The 20,098-nt window shown below is 41.4% G+C and overlaps 1 protein-coding gene across 1 annotated transcript; it reads left to right on the plus strand.

The window, feature by feature from the left end:
* Window positions 1-1,935: 1,935 nt before the first annotated feature.
* On the plus strand, window positions 1,936-19,974 carry slc30a7 (solute carrier family 30 member 7). Its single transcript, XM_083672143.1, has 11 exons — window positions 1,936-2,081; window positions 2,800-2,901; window positions 3,443-3,556; window positions 4,203-4,290; window positions 4,491-4,623; window positions 5,007-5,192; window positions 6,549-6,599; window positions 9,282-9,417; window positions 17,513-17,603; window positions 18,548-18,697; window positions 18,888-19,974. The coding sequence occupies exons 1-11, from the start codon at window positions 2,002-2,004 to the stop codon at window positions 18,933-18,935; spliced, it is 1,179 nt and encodes a 392-aa protein (XP_083528269.1). The 5' UTR covers window positions 1,936-2,001; the 3' UTR covers window positions 18,936-19,974.
* The last annotated feature ends 124 nt before the right edge of the window (window positions 19,975-20,098 follow it).

Consider the following 20,098-nt stretch of genomic DNA (forward strand, 5'->3'; position numbering starts at 1 on the left):
TTTTCCCCTAATGATGTCCTAGACTCTCAACGAGGTTATGCATATGATAATCTCGAGGACAGTGAATGAACTGTAATAATACGCAACAAAATATGTTATATATAGGATATGTATCTATTTTACATGAAGTAGTATCTTGCTCGCATACACTACCTTGCGAACTTACTGTGCTGTCTGCGAGGGGTGTGTTTCTATAAGCGCACAAGTTGTTCCGAAAATCAGATAGGCTATATTATAATAAATTATCAACATTATTAAAAAAAAAGTTACATGTTGAGGGTGGGGTTTTCCAATCGTCTGATATTGTGATCATATTGACAGGCCTATAGGCCTGATTTAGACTGTTAGCTTTGCATGTTCAAAAGAAGAACACAGATGTAAACTCATAGCTCTCGCTTTTAAGGTCTTTTGGAGATAAACATGTTGAATTCTGCGAAGTGGGATCCACTTCATGCTACGAAGCATGTGGGAGATTGCCTGGATTTGGTTGAGGCATGCCTTTTTTGAAGAGAAATAAGTTTGCCTTACAGGTTTTATGCTGTTTTGTCAAATAAAGCTGGTGGGAAATAAATCGTGCGCACACAAAAGTTGGTTAGAACAAAAGATTAGTATGTGTTCAATGCAATGACTGTATTGTAACGAACGGCGGGGCAGAGCAGCTTGCCTTAAGCGGGTATCGAACTCACGCTTCACTATACAAGTCTCTCACGTGGACACGCCTCTCCGATGGCCTCACGGGCGCCATCCCACTCCTAACACCAATGTAGCGAACGGCGGGGCAGAGCAGCTTGCCTTAAGCGGGTATCGAACTCGCAACCTTCCGCTTACAAACCGGCCGCGCTAGCCACAACACCAAGAGAGTTAACTCACTTGGCGGAGCTGCTAACGGGCCTTACACAGGGTCGTTACAGTATGTTCAATGTTACATACTGCATGCAGACACAGGGACAGTGATACCGAAACCATTTCATTTGCTATTATGCATCCTGATCTGATCTTGCATTTACACCTAGCATTCTTATATCCGTCTTGTGTTTCTACATTGTGATCGGATTTTCGTGTTTTTTCATTATTCAAAAGGTCATGCCTTGGTTACGTGATATTACCTGTACAATCAGAATGATAATTTTGACACTGATTACATGCAAAGTCACGAATGACCCGTAAACTACGATTTAATGCTCATTTTTACAGATTAGACGTCCTGAATGCATATTTATTTTGCTGCTGTGGAGGTGAAATTTATGGTTTAACGTCTCACAGTGACGTTGTCTACTGAGACTTGAATGTTGTCCTCACTCAACTAATGCCATAATTTTCGTAGGGTAATGGTTAACTAACTTACTACACTAGCTTCTAGAGTATGTTATGCTGTGGAACATGGGTAAGAATCCAGCTTTATGCAGTCAAGGATTGGGCCCTGTTAGCATGGCCCCGAAGCACATGTTGCGCAAATTCTGCATATACGGCAGCGGACCTGCTCTTGGGAGACAGACCACTGGAAGGAGACTGGAGGCTGCATCTTTGGTGCTCCAGCTCTGGGACAGGTTTGGGATGGCACAGGTGATCTGTTCGCGTCTCAATGATCACTGTCCTATGGTTTAATGTTAGCCCCCAGTTACCCAGATGGTGTTGTTTATTAACATTGTTTATTTAAGCGTCTAAGATCCATTGTCCACCCCCATTAAAAATGCTGTTCATAAGCTATCATTACTCAACGACATTACGTGTGTATATTATGTAGACTTTATTGGCTCCGTCGCCTATATACCTCTCCGCGCGTTGCCGTTGTCTTCTATTATTATATCCTACAACCGCCCCCCTTTATCGGGCGTCCTTCCATTGATTCCTCCTTGGCAGGACGTCTCGTCATCTTCTCTGCAAGTTGACAGCGAGATCACACTCACACCACCAAAGCAACCAGAGTTGGTTGTTGTAGTCATATGTTGTAGTACTAGCAGCCGTTTACTACCGGGAAGCAGTGTTGAGGCGTATGTTAAAATGTTACCATTATCTGTCAAAGACGACGAGTACAAGCCTGCCAAATTCAACTTACTTGTCAAGATTTCAGGATGGTTTAGGTAAGTTGTTTTATCTGTTCATTTATGTTTTTACTTTTGCCCATTGCGAATTAGCTAGCTAGCCAGCTCAAGCTAGCTAAGCTAGATTAGCGTTGCTGCTAGCTAGCTGGTACTAGCTAAGGCAATTTCAGCCTTGAGCAAATGAGCTAGCTAGCGACTCGGGGTGAATTAGCTTGCTAACTTATATGGAAGCTAGCCTCCGATCTGGGTTGCTGACCAAGTTGTTAGCCACAATAGCCATGTTGCTGACCAACGTCGTTAGCTATAGCTAGTAACTAAATGTTCTATATTTATTACCTAGCTAACGTTAGCTAATGATTTGCAGCCAACACGTGTAACTATTATCGGCATCACACTCTTCTCAAGATATAACAGCTGACATACCGTTTTAGGGCTTCAATCTAGCATACTAGCTACGTTAGCTAGCCAGCTAGCTAGAGTTAGATCAGAAGCTCTAGCTTGAGGTTTTGTTTAATCTTTTGTACCTGTACAGGTTAGCTAATATTTCCTCAGTTAATGAATGAATGAATTAATGGATGGACTCATTCATTATGTGATTGTCACTGATACTTTTCCTAAGTTAATGGATAGATGGACAGATTCACTGAGTGACGGTCTGCTACTCTCATTTGTTTTGATTGTGTAGCCATCTAGCTAGCTTGGCTGTGAACTGGCTTCTCAACTGTAAAGTGAAACCGTGCGATTTCCTCTTTTCCAGATCAATCCTCTCGGACAAGACATCCCGCAATCTGTTTTTCTTCCTTTGTCTGAATTTGTCTTTCGCTTTTGTGGAATTATCATACGGCATATGGAGTAACAGGTAGGTTCCTCATCAGTCGAGGGGGAAACGCACACTAAACTCTTATTTCAGGATGTGCCACGTATGTCTAAAGCGAGGACCATGCGCTGTTGTTTGCAGAGGCTCTGTTACAGGGATCGCACCACTGCTGGCAGTAGCTAGATTGTTTCCTTGTCCACAAAGGTGATAATGGCACCATAGAAAGTAGCAAATAACCATAATATGTGGCTAAGAATGTGAGGTTATTACCATGATGATGGAGTCAATACTGATGCTAAAGCAGTTGATCAATGTGTGTCTTGCCCTTACACCGCTTATTTTCTGATTATGGGAGCATGTACTGATATTGAAAGTGGTATCTCATTATAGTTCAATTATAGTTTTTCACTGAAGGCCTATTCAGTCTACAATACATCCCACCCCATCCATACTCCACATTAATTCGAGTGATATTTGGATGGACACAATTTATTCATTTCATGTATTTATTTTTACATAACACAGATTTGAGACAATCAGAGTTTTTGCAATCAGAGTTTGTTTTCTTGTCTTTTGTTCTCAGTTTAGGATTGATATCAGATTCCTTTCACATGTTCTTTGACTGCACTGCGCTCTTAGCTGGTCTTGCAGCCTCGGTAATCTCAAGGTGGAGGTCCAACGACTCCTTCTCATATGGGTAAGTACAGAATGTATTGCCTAGCTCAGGGGTCGGCAACCTTTTGGATGTAATGTGCCAATGGATTATTTTTCTACCACTTCAAGAGCCCTGCGTGCCAACTAGAGTTTTACATTTGCATCTTAATGATACATTTGCAAATATAGCCTGAATTAAAACGCACTACTACCATGTGACCCCTGTCATTTCAGGAGCAACATAAATGTCTGCTATAACTTTTATCATGTCTGTAAGAAGGCAGCAATAAGCAGAGCTTTATCTACTTTTAATCAAAAGTAGCCTCTCCTTCTAAGCAATAAGTGTACAATATGTATTGTTTTTATATGTTTATACATACAGTGTAAAGGTCTGACATAGCACGTAACCTGGAACATACTTGGCCCTCCTGCTTTCATTTATTTATTTATTTATTTATTATGTATTAAAATCTTGCCCCTATAAGAATGTAGTTGAATAGCCCTGCTGTACATAGTCAGTTCCTTACAACAAGATGGGGAAATTCAGAAATACATTTTATTTGTCTCAGTATTCTTCAGGTGGTGTTGTTGTGGTTAAACTTAATCACAGTGTTATTTTGATAAGTGATCAATCCTTAATTGTTTACCTTTGTGTATTATTATCCCTCCTAACCAGTCCTGTTTTTCAGGTACGTGAGAGCAGAGGTGTTAGCAGGGTTTGTCAATGGCCTTTTTCTCATCTTCACTGCCTTCTTCATTTTCTCGGAGGGAGTAGAGGTATGCCGAAGAACTTGATTATAATGTTGACTTACATTATAAATCACAACACTCATTTTAATTGTTGGCTGATATAGGCCTCATTCTTGGATTTGAATACATATTAATGTTGTGGTTTAAAATCATCAATATGATGTAATAATAAATCACTACTTATGTTAATGTTGGAGCTGACTGGTCATTCCTGTGGCATCTGACAGAGGGCTTTGGAGCCGCCAGATGTTCATCATGACCGCCTGCTGCCTGTGTCCATCGCTGGACTGCTGGTCAACCTGGTGGGCATTTTTGTGTTCCAGCACGGGGGCCATGGTCACTCTCATGGCGGGGATGAAGGTACAACCAGGATCACTCTTCCCGGAGTCCCCTGTTGTCACTTACTAGTCATCTCTACCTGGAATGGAATTACAGAGTATATCTACAAACTACAGCCTGATTTTGTTTGACCCAGAGAGAGAGCGCTAATGTGTAGAAACCATATTGGTTTGATTAAACCTCCCCTTCAAGTCACTCTATGCCACTCCCTCTTCCATGTATGTTAAGGTTGTTTTCCCAAGTCCCTCTCTCTGCTCCTTTGCTCTCTCACCCTAGTCCCTCTGTGCTCTCTCTCTTACCCAAGTGTCTTCACTCTCATGTTATTGTATTGGCCTACCTCACTCATACTGTACACCAATTATAGGAGCATTTTAGTAAACAATCTCTTTCTTCTCTCACTAAAGGACATGGCCACAGCCACTCTCTATTCAACGGTAGCGCGAGTCATGGCCAAAACCATGGGGGACACGGCCACAGCCATGGGGGGCATGGCCATGGGCATGAACACGAGTCCAAACACGGGCATGGAGATGGGCATGGACACAGCCATGGAGGGCATGGCCACTCACATGATGAGCCCCACTGCCATGGTAAGGCCATAGCACCTTCTGACAGATGCCCAGAACCTGTAATGCAGAGAGAGAGAGAGTGAGGAACCTCTCACTTGATTTATTTCCAGAATCTATCATGTTCATCTATTTTTATTTATTTTTTTAAATATGTTTTTAGGGCATTTCTGCTTTATTGGGATAGAGACAGTAGAGATTGACAGGAAGGATGGGTGAGAGAGAGGAGGGATGACATGCAAGATATGTCGAGGGTCGGAATCGAACCAGGAACCTTGCGATTATGTGGTATGCGCATTAGTGTGCTACGCCACAAAGCACCCCATCTATCAGAAATCCATTGCGTTATATAAAGTGTCACTTACCTGCTCTGAGCGTTTGTAGTTTATTAGGTTATGGAGAACCCTACAAATATTGACAGAACAGTTTTAAGGAACGCATAACGCTAACCTTACGTAACCTTTTTTGTGCAAGTGTATACAATTGAGAGGCCAACCTCAAATCACAACCTCAAGAATTTTTTGATTGCATCTTGCTGATTTTAAGGACTGAATTAGCAAGAAAAATGCCCACCACACAGCTAAGCTGTTACCACACTGCTCAAATCAAATCAAATCCTCTTAGACCTGCAGGGAGACTCATTAGCCATGTTTCCACAACGGTGCAAAAGCTGTGCGTGCCAGTACGTGCCAAAGCCAATTGCTTTTCCATTATCACTTCTGGGCTTCAACAGTGCTTACTCCTGATTATTTCAATGCTTAAAACTCTGCCTTTTTGCCCCCTCTACCCCCCTGGTCTCTATCAGGCCAAACGGGGCTAGAGGCACGGTTAAGATCAAGGGCGGGATTTTCTAGTACTTAAATTGGCCAGCTAACATGGTGGGTGGTTAGTATAATCCTAGTAGCCAGCTAGTTGTGGATAAACAATCAAATTAATTTGTAGTGTTTTTTCAAATAAAATTTTCATATTGCTTTAAAGATACCTGAACCTGTAGGCTAACCATGTGTGTTGCCAACATATTGTTTATAGTAACAAACTAACAAGATTATACTAGGGTTGTGATTTGAAAGCCCAGCTGTTGAAATTCTGCTTTGTTCTATAGGCCTAAGGCATGAGCGCTGCCTGGCCCCTAGTTAACCTAGGCAGGCACTGGCACGTGTGGAAAGCCGGCAGGGCTTTCAAACAGGCTAAAAAAATGTTTTGTTTGACCTAGAGAGATGTTTTGTTTGACCTTAAAGTATTGTCATAAACTGTATTCTATTTTAACCTATGCAGGCAGTTAAACTTTGTTACTTTTGTAAATCCCTTATTTTTTTCTCTCTTTTTTTGTGTAGGTAAAATTGTTTGATGTTTTCAATTAATGTTTTCCCTCTATTCTAGATGAACACCTGCATACACCAGGGAAGGGATCTAGCAAACAAATATTGGAAGGTAATGATCATTCTTACTACTTGGTTCATTTGAAGCTTAATCTTTTGACCACCAGGGGGCCCCAGAGACTGTGAGAGAGTTCAGTTTACAAAAGTAGATATTTCAGTTGTTTAATAATTACACTTTTTCTGTGGCTTCCTTGAATGAGTTATATTTATTTAGCCCTGGTAACTAAAAACATTAATTCCTGACTGATTCACTGTTTCACCATGTACCAACATAATTTCTGCAAGTCTATGTTTAGCATTTTCTTACCTTCTGTTCTGTTAAATAGATTGAACACGATCTACGCAAGTATTATTATTACGATCTATTAAAGTATTATTAATGTTCCCTTGGTATAGTACTGATCATGTATTAACTTAATTATTAAATTTTCTGCCACCTCTGCCAAAACTTTTGAAATGTTGAAAGACTTTAAGTGACACTAGGGGATTTAGAGTGTAGTTATTTTGCCCATCTAGGGGACACTCAAGGCACAATGCCATCTGAGAAATAGCCCAGGAGCACTGTCACTTTAAACTGCATTGTCCATGCCTCTGTGGGAAAGAACTGAGAAGAGAAAGTATTTTGTCCCTTTCACCCGGCACATATAGAGGGATGGAGAGAGAGAGAAAGAGAATTGGCCCTTTGGGAGGCCTACTCAGGGGAAACACAGAGCCCACACAGAAGTTGGGGGGGTTTAGGGGGGTTGTGGAGAAAGGGGGAGGGGGGGAGGAGGGATAGGAGAAAGGAGAGAGAGGGGAAGGGGAGGTGACAGTGCAAAAGGTGACTTAACCCCTGGCGCTGTTTGGTTGTTGGTCCTGGACCTAGCTTTGGTATGTACTGCTTTGAGGCTTGGGTAGCTCAGGACGTTGGTCCATATTTCTTTGCCATTATTTGTCTGATTTGTAAAGTTCAGGGTACTTTTGGGATTAAATGGTGTCCCCAATACTCATTCTCAACTCCACAGTTAAACGCATTGAATAAGCTCATACTTTTCTTTTCTTTTGACAACATTTGTATAGGTGAACCCGTTGAAAGATTTGAAAGTCCCCCTGATATTTTTCTTTGGATTTAAGCTTTTGTGCATTCTGTGAAATTGTGAGAGCCAGGCTTAAGGGAATGCCATTCATCTCATCTCAACCCAAGTGAATGTCAAAGAATCAACAAGGGTCACTTTGTGAAAGAGTTGCGTGGCCTTTGACCAATCATTCCTGTGTCACATGGATATGCATACATTCGTACAGTAGTTGAAAAGCCCCTGTAGCAGTGGAGCTGTGGAGGGAAGTTCCATTCCCATCAAGAGTAGAGCAATGTGAATACTGTGAGCAGTGAAGACTGAGACAGCATCCTGGCCACAAAGGGCTCTGCCAAATCCATGCGCACTTTATTGGAAAGCTGATATCTAATCAATGACAAATGAGGCCAAGTCAGCCGGAGGTTTATACAGTCGATCTGTCGGACAGTTCATACAGTCGCCATGCGTTTGATGTTTTGAATGATAACAACAAGACACTTCAGAAAGGGAGGGGGGGGGGGGGGGGGTCCGGCCGCAGTTCTCTAAAATATGTAACATTAAGGCTACAGTAAAATCAATCTTTGCACGTCAATCTTCTATGAACTAACAGAATTTGTTAAATGAAGAACTTTACTGTTCTAGGGGAGGAGTGGGATAATTCGTATTGTATCCTCTAGTTGGTAGATACATTTTAGATAACACTTTTGTCTGCCAATGGGAAATGATTATGAATGCCAAATACGCTACAATTCGCTCACCTTTCCCCACTACAATGACCTTCTCTGATAATGGTACATAGAAACTCCTGTTGTCCCACTTAATCATAAACATACAGTACCAGTCAAAAGTTTGGACACACCTTGCCAAGAGTGTGCAAAGCTGTCATCAAAGCAAAAGGTGGCTACTTTGAAGAATCTAAAATATCAAACATATTCTGGTTTGTTTGTTTTTTTGTTTACTGCATAATTCCATATGTGTTCCTACATAGTTTTGATGTCTTCGTAATACCACAGACTACAGAATTGAAAGTATATGAGGGCTATAATAACAGTCATATAAAAAGTCAAGTCAAGTGAAAGTTTATTGGTCATATGCACAGGATAGAGGTTGTAAACTGTAACACAGGACATAATGTCCTGCACAGCCGCACCCCCTTTTAGTGGGTGTTTTTTTTGTTTTGTTTTAATCTCTTTTTTGATCGCACTAACCACTATGTTATTCTCCTGTCAAAAGTCACCAGAATTGCTTGTTTAACAGGTGATTGGCTGCATTTTCGCTGGGTACAGAAAGAGGGGGGGCAGGGAGAAGAGAATGCATGGAATCACCTAAGAAACATTATATCGCTATGAGTTAATAATCTGTAATTTCGCGGACACACAAATTCCATGTCTGACATAATTTTATGAAGTGTCCATGAAGACATGATTTGTTTTAAATTAAGGTTATCCAATGACCTAATTTAGAATTTCTCCGACCAGACAATAATTAGTCCTTTTCCAAATTGAAACAACAACTCATAAGCTATTCTTCACATAATTCATTAGGCTGCAATGTTTGAAAACATATCCATCATTCTCAACGGTGCCTCATGGTGGTTGTTTTGCCGAGGTGAATGACCTGAAAGTTCAAGCTGTTTGTAAATGAAAATAACATGAAATACTCAAGACAATCTTGTTTTGCAGGAGTGTTTCTGCATATAGTAGCTGACACACTTGGCAGCATCGGAGTGATCATCTCAGCTATACTGATGCAGAAGTACGACATGATGATTGCTGACCCCATCTGCTCCATGCTCATCTCCATTCTCATCGGAGTCAGGTGAGGAAGGTCATCACAATACTATACATCCCACCAGGCCAAGTCCATAGACTCATTCCCAACACAAAATGTCCCTTAATATCCCTTACATGTGAGAAACATGATGTCCAACCTCACACTGCCACTTAAATACTGCACATCAATGGCTAGATTTAGGCCTAGATTTAGATTAGGATTGCATTTGCATTTTGCGGAGGGAATACAATACATTAAAAGCACCGATGTGATATCACTACCAGTCATGTTGGGAGTTAATGTTAACATATCACAATGTAGCCTTTAAACCAAGTTCCAGTGGATTGCCACATGGTAAATGGACTCCTCTTTGTAAGGATTGGGCCTCTGAAGCGCAGCCTGATTGTAGCACAGTCTTAATGTTTTTCCTTTCAAGCTTAACCACAGAGCATTCCAGAGCAATAGCAGAGTATGTGAGTCTCGAATGCATGTCCTTCTCTGAACCAGTCTGCTCCACCCTAGACCCACTGCTCCTAACGCTTCAACATAAGAAGAGAAGGCAGAAAGCACAAGCATGCATTTGGGCATACTATCCTTCACCACTTCAAACTGGCCACTTTGAATCTTTCTCAAATGCTGCCACCACTGTAAAAGGCAGAATTACAGGACACATTCAGTGGGGAGGAGTTGTGGGGGCTACCAGAACATATGGCATCTTAGAAATCATTCTTTGTGCTGCTTTGTGGCATTCTTCAAACGTCTACCACGTCAAGATGCAGGACACTAGTTTATGCTGTGTAAGCTTCAAGCACATTACACTTAAAGGTACAGTCTTCCCCAAATGACCACTGTGGCGCTTGTGAGGTAAAAAGGGTTCCCAGAATTGGATCAGAGCCTCCAGAATGCACCTTTGAGAAAGCACAGGATGATTGATTGGGCTGCCCTGTATATGTCTGAAATTATTCCGATTCCGCATCATCATACAGTGATCATGGTTTTGAAGACCTAAAAATAAAAATAAAAGTGCATTTATTGTACCACAAAACATAAATAATGTATTTACTGACATAAATCTATTTAGATTTTGTTTGGCCGGGGCGCTTCGTGGCGTAGCATACTAATACGCATACCACATAATCGCAAGGTTCCTGGTTCGATTCCGACCCTCGACATATCTTGCATGTCATCCCTCCTCTCTCTCACCCATCCTTCCTGTCAATCTCTACTGTCTCTATCCCAATAAAGCCTGTGAGACGTGTGGGCTAGAACAGACTTTTATAGTCCGTCACACTCCTACCCATGTTTTAGATAAATAACATATTAAAGACCGTACTTTGTTGCAGTCTTTAATATGGATAAAGTGAACGAGGAAAGTACCCCTGTATTCAAAATCCTTTCTGGAACACCACCTGTGAAAGAATTTTAGCCTTTTCTCTCAATCTTCTCAGGAATGTGTTCATGTGACTATTGTATCACAAATGAGTGTACAATGCTATCTTTTATTGTAGACCCCCCCCCCCCTCTCTTTTTATTCGCCTGAGTGGGGTTTTGTGTCATTGAGACTTTAAACGAAGGCATTTCTCTTTCAAGTTCTTCCTCTATAGCTGTCCAGGAAATTAACAGTTGGACAATAAGCACAAACCCACCTATTCTATGTGGCTTTCCTTGGGTCAAAGCAAGGCCTCAAGGCCCCCATTTCAATACAGGTGCGATATAAAGCAAGGGAAGAAATAATGCGTTGGCATGGCAGTTGCAGACCTTATACTGATTAAACACCACATAAAATAATGGGAAACTGATTTAAACCTCAAATAAGTGGATAAAACACGATTAACATTGATGTTATAAAAGCACATAATCTGCAGCTGTTACTTTGCCATGCTTTTTTATGTTTAAGGAAATTTTTTGAGAGAGAACGAGAGCAAACAAACAAAGCTGTGAACTAGGGATTTGAAAACATTTCCCCTTTGTGGTGATTATGTTGGAGCTCCACCCAGATGGTTGAGCCAGGTTGGAGATTAATTTCCATGTGCCTTGATGTTGAGTTTTGTCACAAATGTTTGTTTTCATTTTTATTGTAATCACCTTCCTGTTAGTTTTAAGTTCTGTGTGAAATTCCTTTGGGGCCTCATTGTCATATCATGATTTTTTCTTTATTACATCGTGCTGAGAGTGCTGGATTAGTTCCAGAGTAGTCTCATTCCATAGCTGTCCTTTATAACATGTCTGTTCCACATAGCTGAGAAAAGGTCTATACTTACTCCAAATAAATCAGAAATGTGATTGGCTCCAGCCCAAATGTGGGAGGCTTCAATCAGAGGTCGATGAGCCTGGGGAAACCTCCTTGCCTCCAACTGAGTACTTTCCTTTTCCTTGGAGACCCTCCCCCACAATGCTACATGATTGGTTATGCAAATTGCCAGCAACATACTGGAAGTGCATGTCCAACAAACTTTTGAAGCTAAGAAATTGAATTGTCATCATACTTTTTTGGGATTCTTGATTCATATAGGAGATGTTGGCTCACAGAAATGTAGTTTAGTCAGCCGAGTGGGTTGTTTGGAGAAAGTCATGTCTGTGTGTTCTCTCCCCCTGAACCCCAGCTGATTGATTGCTGACGATGGATGATGTTTTATTTCCCTTTTCTGACATAACACTTAAGTGAGAATAGGGGCTGCTTCCCCATGCCCCTATAACAGCAGTACTTGGAAGAACCCGATGCACGTGCAGAACCAAGCACTTGTGCTTGCCTTGGGCTGCCCCAGTGTGTACATCTCTGTCAAGGCTTGATGGCTGCTGGCTTCACACACTAGGGGGGGGTAGCTTGACTGGTTGAGACAGATGGAGCTGACTGCAGAGCCTGTGATTAGTGACTGGAAGAGTGGTGGTTAGAGGCCCTTTGGGTTTTCTGGACTCTCTCTCAGTGGGCTGCGGGTTAGCTGAGGGCCCATATGGATCCCTGCTGCTGGGACCAAAAGCCAGGCTTCTCCCATTCTCAGTTTTCATCATGCTGGATGAAAAAGTGCCAGAAGCTGTGTAATTAGTCTGGGATGAAAGCCCAAAAAACAGATAAGGTGGGCGTGCAGAGTGCATTTAGCATAAACTATCATCACTATGTAACTTTGATGGTCACGGATTCATTTGTCTGCATAGTTTGCTTAGCCTTGTGCCATACTATAGATCTGGATTACACATTACAGGGATGAGTGCGGTTTTGGTCTTGATCTATTTTTTATCCAATCATTTTTTAACGGCTTAAAGACGTTACGTGTGATACCTATAGAAATGTAAATCATCCTCTTCATCATCTTCGTCACCTCTATCCCCACCGGCAATTCACTCAGGATTAGAGTTAGCCATTAGCCAAACAGAGACTACTGTTCACTTCGACCTCTTCCACATCATTCCCCATGACGGTTTCCTTTTTGTGATGTGAACTTTGCAGTGGAGCCTTGTTTTGTGTGGTAATGAATGTGTTTCAATGTGAGGGCCATATAGGTTAGATAATGGCTGAGGAAAATGTTGTTGTTCTCCTCCATGCAGCCACTCTCCTTTGTGATGGGGCCATTGCTTGAACTGTGTTGTCATGTTTGATGTTGTTTTCCAGTTCTTCTCCTTCATGTGAAATTGTAGTGTTGCCAACACAGTAATAGTAGGCTAGATATGTTACATGCTCTTTGTCAATCAAAGGGACTTTTGGTGATGCATTTGTCTTTGTTGTGGGGCATTGAGGCGTTCCTTGCCTATACCCACATGCCCCATCATTGCCATTGGCCCTCTGTTTTGTTAATGACAGTTGCTAGAATTTGATCGTATAATTTAAATTTGGTCTATTTTTTTAGTGGCTTTGTCCAGTATCATGTTCAAGGCTGTGCTTCTGATCTTATTTGTATATACACTCACCGAGCACTTTATTATGAACACCTGTACACCTTCTCATGGTGGAGGTGGTGTAATGGTGTGGGGAATGTTTTCTTGGCACACTTTGAGCCTGTTAATATCAATCAATCATTGCTTGAATGCCACAGCCTATTTGAGTATTGTTGCTGACCATGAGCATCCCTTCATGGCCACAATTTACCCATCTTCTAATGGCTACTTCCAGCATGATAATGCACCATGTCACAAAGCAAAAGACGTCTCAAACTGGTTTCATGAACATGATAATGAGTTCAGTGTTCTTCAGTGGTCTTCCCAGTCACCGGATCTGAATCCAATAGAACACATTTGGGATGTGGTAGAACGGGAGATCCACAGCTTGAAAGTGCACCTGAAAAAAATCGTCATGGATCAGAATCTTAAAGAAATGTTGTGGAATCGATGCCACGAAGAATTGAGGCTGCTTTGAGAGCAAAGGGAGGCCCTACCCAGTATTAGTATAGTGTTCTTAATAAAGTGCTCAGTGAGTGTACATATTACCTTCCGTAAATGGTATGGCTAACATTTTTTAATAATGTTAACATGAATGAACATATGCTGTTGTGCGTGTGTGTGGGGGGGGTCGTCATCGTGTTCTGCCTCATTGTTCTTCTCAAACAGTAGTAGCTCATAGGCTATGCGGAATGTGGTTCTTGCTCTCAACCAAAGGCCAATTGGCATTCCTAAAGAGTGTAGACACATTGGCAGCTCTTCATTGAAAGAGCTTTTTTGTGGTGTAGTTCCACTCTCTTGTCTTCTCCTGTTGGCAAGAATCACGCTTTGGTTAAATCCCCCAATGTGTTAATGTCTGTCAATATGAGTGAAATTTACTGGTAGTGTAAAAATATCCCTGTCTGTCTGGTGCTATGCCTAAGCTGTGTTGACTATCTTGTGGGAATCTCTGTCGGGATGGGGATCATACTGTACCATTCTTGCTGACGTGTTTGGGTCGATTGTTGATAAACAATGTGTGCCATTAATATTATGAGTAGCAGTAGTAATGATGATAATACTACTACTAATAATAATAATAATAATTTCTATTAGGTTAACTGTGTGGGCCCCGGAGGTGAGTCAGTGAGGCTGCTTCAGCTACACAGGAAGGTGTGGAACAATAGCATGATGTCAGAGCAGGGCAATCCCCTCGTGCTGGGGGCCTTCCTGTTTTCATTTGATTGTCCAGAAAATTGGCAAACATGGGACGGCTGCTTAAAATGCCTTTAGGGAGTGTTAGTGCATTTGCTTTATAAGTGACACATAATGGCATTCAGTACCATAAAAGAGCAAACATCAACTTGTAATGCACTACTTTGAACTTCTTACTTATTCCTCACTCCCTGTGAAGCATATGCAGCAACACGCCTATGCCATGTTGGATGATCCTTTGCCGTTTTCCCTGCCTCCAAACACAGGCCCACAGTCTTCAGTTCTCCTACAGTGTGACGGAAGCCACTTTGGCTTGCCCCATGGTAGTATACTTTGTGCTGTCCACCGAAGGGCAGTCTTTGCTATGGCATCCGGCTCCATTTTAAGTGGATTGCCTAGCCATCTGTCTAGATTCTGTTTTTATGCATTGTGACCTGGTCCTGGTGTAAAGATCCTGATTTGACATCTTGTTTGGTCAGTAGGTCCAGTGTTTGGTCCAGTGTACAGTAGGACTGATTTTACATTGCTTTTTTCATTGTCTATTTCAGATTTACAGTATATAATACAGTTATCCAAATATGGCGTCAGTACAATGTTTATTAGCGGCTTGTTCAGTAGAAGACATGGTTTGATACACCACAGATATTTTACAAAATGCTTGTCTGTGCTGGATTGTTAAGTGTTTTATTAGCATTTCTAGACCACAGAGCGTTGGCCAGAAGTGCTGACCTGTCAGGAAATGTATGGATCACTAAAAGGCTCCTCATTACTGCTAATGCAAGAATAGTATAATGCTTCTGCAGTGGCTCTACATACCTTCATAATAGTTTTGAACTGGGGAAGAGGATGTTGCTGGCATACAGTATCAGAAGGTGCATTTCCTCAATGTGACTAGTTGATTAATATTATAGCTGCTGTTTTTTTGTTTTTTTTTGCCAGGAAATGTTTTCATATATAAAACATGGAATAAAAAGCCTGGGCCGTATTCTTTAATCCATCTAGTCATCTTTCCATCTTCCTCTTGGCTGCAGGCAGTAGTAGTTTAAACTATGTTTCTGTTTCATGGCAGCTGCATAATAGTTTGCTGTGATTGGTCCCGACTGATTAATGAAGAGTAAAGTTTAAGAATGTGTATGTTAATGAGCGTGTAGACCATGGCTACAGTGTAGTAATGCATGGGAGATGTAGAAGTGGGGGAGAACCAAAGGGATTGTTTTGCCCACGTTGATAAGAGCAGCTAGAGGGGAGTTCAAGGGTGGAGGGGGGTGAGTGAGTTTTGGGGATGAGGAGAGACGCCAAGCCCCAGGAACCCTCTAATGACTCACATATGCAGTGGTGGTCGGCCTGAGGTTTTGGAAGACGAGTCTGGCAGAACGTGCCACGGCAGAACTGGCCTTTTTGAGACGGCAGCCGCAAGATGGTTGTCAAGCGAGGAAAGGGAGATGGAGCTGCAAGTGGCTAGCGTGGCACTGTCAAGGCACTGTGAGGTCATTTGTTAAGCTATGCTGGCAGATTCAGTTGTAGTCAGCGGGGCTACCAATACTCCTCGAGTCCAAGCCTTTGTGAGATTAGCTTTGCAGGATGTGGCAGAGGTGGTTTGGATTGATGACAAACCCTGTCCCTTTCACCCTAGGCCTGCCTTTTGTGAGGAATTCCAGACTATCAATGGGTTTATATTGGACAGAACAGAGCTGAGCAGAAATATCAAAAATGTTTCCACTAATTAAAACAACATTTGTCACACATTCAGGGTTTTTCCCTTGTTCAGTCAAAACTGAGGAATTCTTGTCTTACAATTCTGTACCTGTGTGCCTTGCCAACCTCCGGCATTGTTAAGAGTTCATATTGTTTCGTTTGACTCCTGCCCCAGTCGCTCCATATCCCTTTAGCCAGACTTGGCATTCCTTTTTCCTGAGCTAGCCATACATGCATAACTAAGAACAGAGGTTTTCAATCTGAATTAATTATATTCATAAATACTCTTTTTAGTCATACCTGGACTCCCCGAATTTCCTTTAGTAGGCAACTTCAAAAGTTCACGATCACTCGCTACTTATATTTCCATTCTTCCATGCTTACTGTGTACCGATGTTTATCCTGTACAATTGAAATCCATACTTTTTTTTATTCAAACTTGCAGCAAATACGACCACTGTCTAATTTCCCTGTTCCAAACTATTACTGTAGTTCCCGAAATACTCATCGTCTTCATCGAGGGAAAGCGCCTTCTCTTCTTAGTAGGAATGTTAATGATTTAACTGGTTATGGAATAACATTTGCGGAATGTTTTTTTGTGGTTAGAGAAAACGTGGGTTTGACCTTATGTAAGTTGACCTTATGTAAGTGCATTTCATGCAATTCTAATTTTTATGTAGTTTTAAACATCTTTAGCAACAATTCACTTACACCTTACTTTTTTTGACTTGATGCTTACTACACATCATCCTCTATCCCTTCAGTGTTCTGCCATAATGCACATCCGACTTTCTCTCACTCTTGCGTGTAAATCCGCCTGTCTGCCTTTTTTCAAGAGTAAGTCACTGTGTAATAGTGAGGAGCTCTCATGTGCCGCCCATATGATGTGATGTTGTGATGTTTGCAGAGCCACCTGGATTGATACAATGTTGACATGTTTGCCAATATGTTTCTCTCCCCTTGGAAGGAACACATACAGATATGCAGAAAAGTATAAACGAATCATGTAGACTATCTTCATTTTAAGCTTCAGCATTGAGGTAAAACAGAGAGTTATTGGGGTAAACAGACAGTGTATTTTCCAGCAGCCTCCACAGCCTCCATTTGGTCCTAAAGCCAGCTGATTTCCCACCCGCCTATCAGCCCATGCATTTGTAGTTTTTGTGGGTCACGTCTTTTACATTTCTGACATTTTTAACCAGTTAATGATGTGGGTAGGTTAGTCGAATGCAAAATTAAACACACTTTGCATCCCTACCTCTTAGTCATACACGTAGAAGAAGCCAGGTTAATATGAATGCTGTCAGGAAAGGAAAGGCTGGTGTGAAATATGTCATCTAGCTCACCTTTTGTTTATCTCCTTTCTCCCTTTCTGCCACAGCGTGGTGCCTTTGCTGAAGGCGTCCATCGGGATTCTGATGCAACGTACTCCACCCTCTCTGGACAACGCCCTCCCAGAGTGTTATCAGAGGGTAAGTGCCACCTCACAACATGTACTACAAATAGTGCTAAGATGGTCTTAAGTGGCCAACCTCTTCTTTGACCTGTCCAGTTGTTTTTAAGTGTAGATTAATGAGCAGACGAGTAGTGGAATCCACTCTTCTCTTATGGCCATAATGGTCATTGGCTGCCTGTCCGGTTTGATTGTAACGCTATCCCCAACCTTAATCCCAAACTTAACCCTTACCCAAACCTCAACCCCATAATCTTAAACCTATAACTAACCATAACCTTAGGGATGGTTCACTATTTTGGCACTTTTTCATTTTGAGATGTATTTCCAATGTTGATGATTGACCCAGATGTTTTTTTAAGTGCCCTACCTTTATATCCACATCGCTTAACTGAGAGATGGAACAGGAGTAAACAGGCATGTTGCTTCTTGTGCCATTAAATTGCAATACTACTAGTGTAGCAACTATATGTTCTCTGAGGGCTGGGAGTGGGCATATTACCAAATAATTATTGAAAATTAATGTTTAAATCAAAGAATATCATATTTATCTTCCCTGATACGTTGTCTCAGGGCACCCAAAAACCCAGTCAGAATTCCTGTCAGAACTCAGTGGGAGAACACTACAAAAGCGATGAACAGTTGCTTCCCAGGCAGAATAACTAACATTTTAGACATCGTCAGGCTACTAACAGGCTCGCCTTTTTATTTTCATAAAGCAAAAAACACATGAAACCTGTTGGTTTCATTCAGAAATCGTGTAGACTTATCTCAGTAATAGTTTAAAAATGTGAATGTGTCTATACAAGTAACCACTGTTATTTTATGATGCAGAAAATAGAATGGGGGATATGATGCTCTTGGGAATGTCACAGATAAAATCAAACAATGCAAGATAAGTTGTACCTTAAATCTAGGTTTGACACTACATATGTAATATGCTGTGCGTGTGTTTATTTGCAGGTGCAACAGCTGCAGGGTGTATACAATCTGCAGGAACCTCACTTCTGGACCCTTTGCACAGACGTCTACATCGGCACACTCAAGCTACTAGTGGCCCCCGACGCTGACGCCCGCTGGATACTTAGCCAAACGCACAACATTTTCACACAGGTTTGATGGAACTCTTGAATTTTGTACCAGCACACAGCCATTTACCATCTAATACACAGTGTCCATTTAAAGCAAAAATGTAATTACACTTTCCCTTTGAAAACATTAATAAATAAAATACCAATGCCAAGATGTAGCAAAGAAAACAAAATTGTGACTGACAGGTTTTCTACATTTTATTTGTCCTTAGGCTGGAGTTCGGCAACTGTACGTCCAGATTGAAGTGGCAGCAATGTAGACGCGAGGTAGACATGTTCCTCTCTATCTCCTCTGGAGTCCTGGGACCAAACCTTCTGTTTGCTGCTGTGGGGTTTCCTCCCCACCCATTTCCCTTAAACTCTCATCTCCCTGGGTCTCAAAGTCCACATCCAGAAGAAGGACCAAAATGGAAGCAGCTACAGGACACATGCACAGGACTGTAACCAGGAAAACTAAATGGGGGAAACCAAACTTGCCAATTACGGTGTGACACAGTATCTGCAATGAAAAACTATAACTTTGCAACTGACATTGCAAACACTGCACACCTCCTCCCTCCTCCCCACCTAACTATTCTGGATGTTTATTTTTTGTCCTTATGATGTGAACCCATGAGTCCTTACTTCTTTCTATCAAGTTGGGGTTGTAATTTGTAACTATTGTCTGGTTTGAGTTGAAGTGCATTTCAATGATCATTCGTGTTAAACTCTAACCGTGCGAAATCCACTGATAGTCTATTTTTGTACGTAAACTCTATCATGACAGTCACATAATCACAAGGAGCATATATTCCATTTGCCCATTTTGTTGCACCTTGCAGATTTGAGTTGAACTGTGATTCTGGGTTTCTAAAGTGCCTTTTTCATAAAATCATGGACAATCTTAAGTCGAGTCCTATGTGCGGAAGACCATTTATTCATATAAGAGACACTGAAATCATGTCCTTCAAGACCCGGGGGGAATTAGACAACTATTATAAGTTTTGTTATTGCAACAGTGGGTTCCATCCTTGATCCAATATCCATTTGGAGGTTGTCAGGGTATGTATCCAAAGAGAACATTGTCAGAATCCCTCTTGACCACACTTAAACATTAACACATTCCCTGGACAGCACACTACAGCTTTATTGAAACAAGAACCTAAAGCATGACCCTGTCAAATGAGATGGTTATTGAACATGAAGTAGACTTAAACCCCTGATTTCATTCCCCTTATTCATTGGTCATAAGTTTAATTTAACACGCCAATTGGCCAGTTCCAATATTTTTCTGAAATGTAATAAATGATTTTAACTGCACATTGCTATTCATTCTCATTCATCTGTCAATGGACAAATGGAGATCTCCATCTTTCACTTTTTAAATAATTGTATTCATATTTTGGGGAAGGAATGAAATATAAATCTGTAAAAAAAAAAAAAA

The sequence above is a fragment of the Argentina silus genome (assembly GCF_951799395.1).
Source record: "Argentina silus genome assembly, chromosome: 6".
NCBI lineage: Eukaryota > Metazoa > Chordata > Actinopteri > Argentiniformes > Argentinidae > Argentina > Argentina silus.

What these genes read in the sequence shown, in the direction of transcription:
- slc30a7 (XM_083672143.1), top strand. Translation starts at nt 2,002, where the DNA reads ATGTTACCATTATCTGTCAAAGACGACGAGTACAAGCCTGCCAAATTC. An exon ending in CTCTCATGGCGGGGATGAAG is followed by an intron (nt 4,624 to 5,006) that starts GTACAACCAGGA and finishes CTCTCACTAAAG; the next exon opens with GACATGGCCACAGCCACTCT. An exon ending in TAGCAAACAAATATTGGAAG is followed by an intron (nt 6,600 to 9,281) that starts GTAATGATCATT and finishes CTTGTTTTGCAG; the next exon opens with GAGTGTTTCTGCATATAGTA.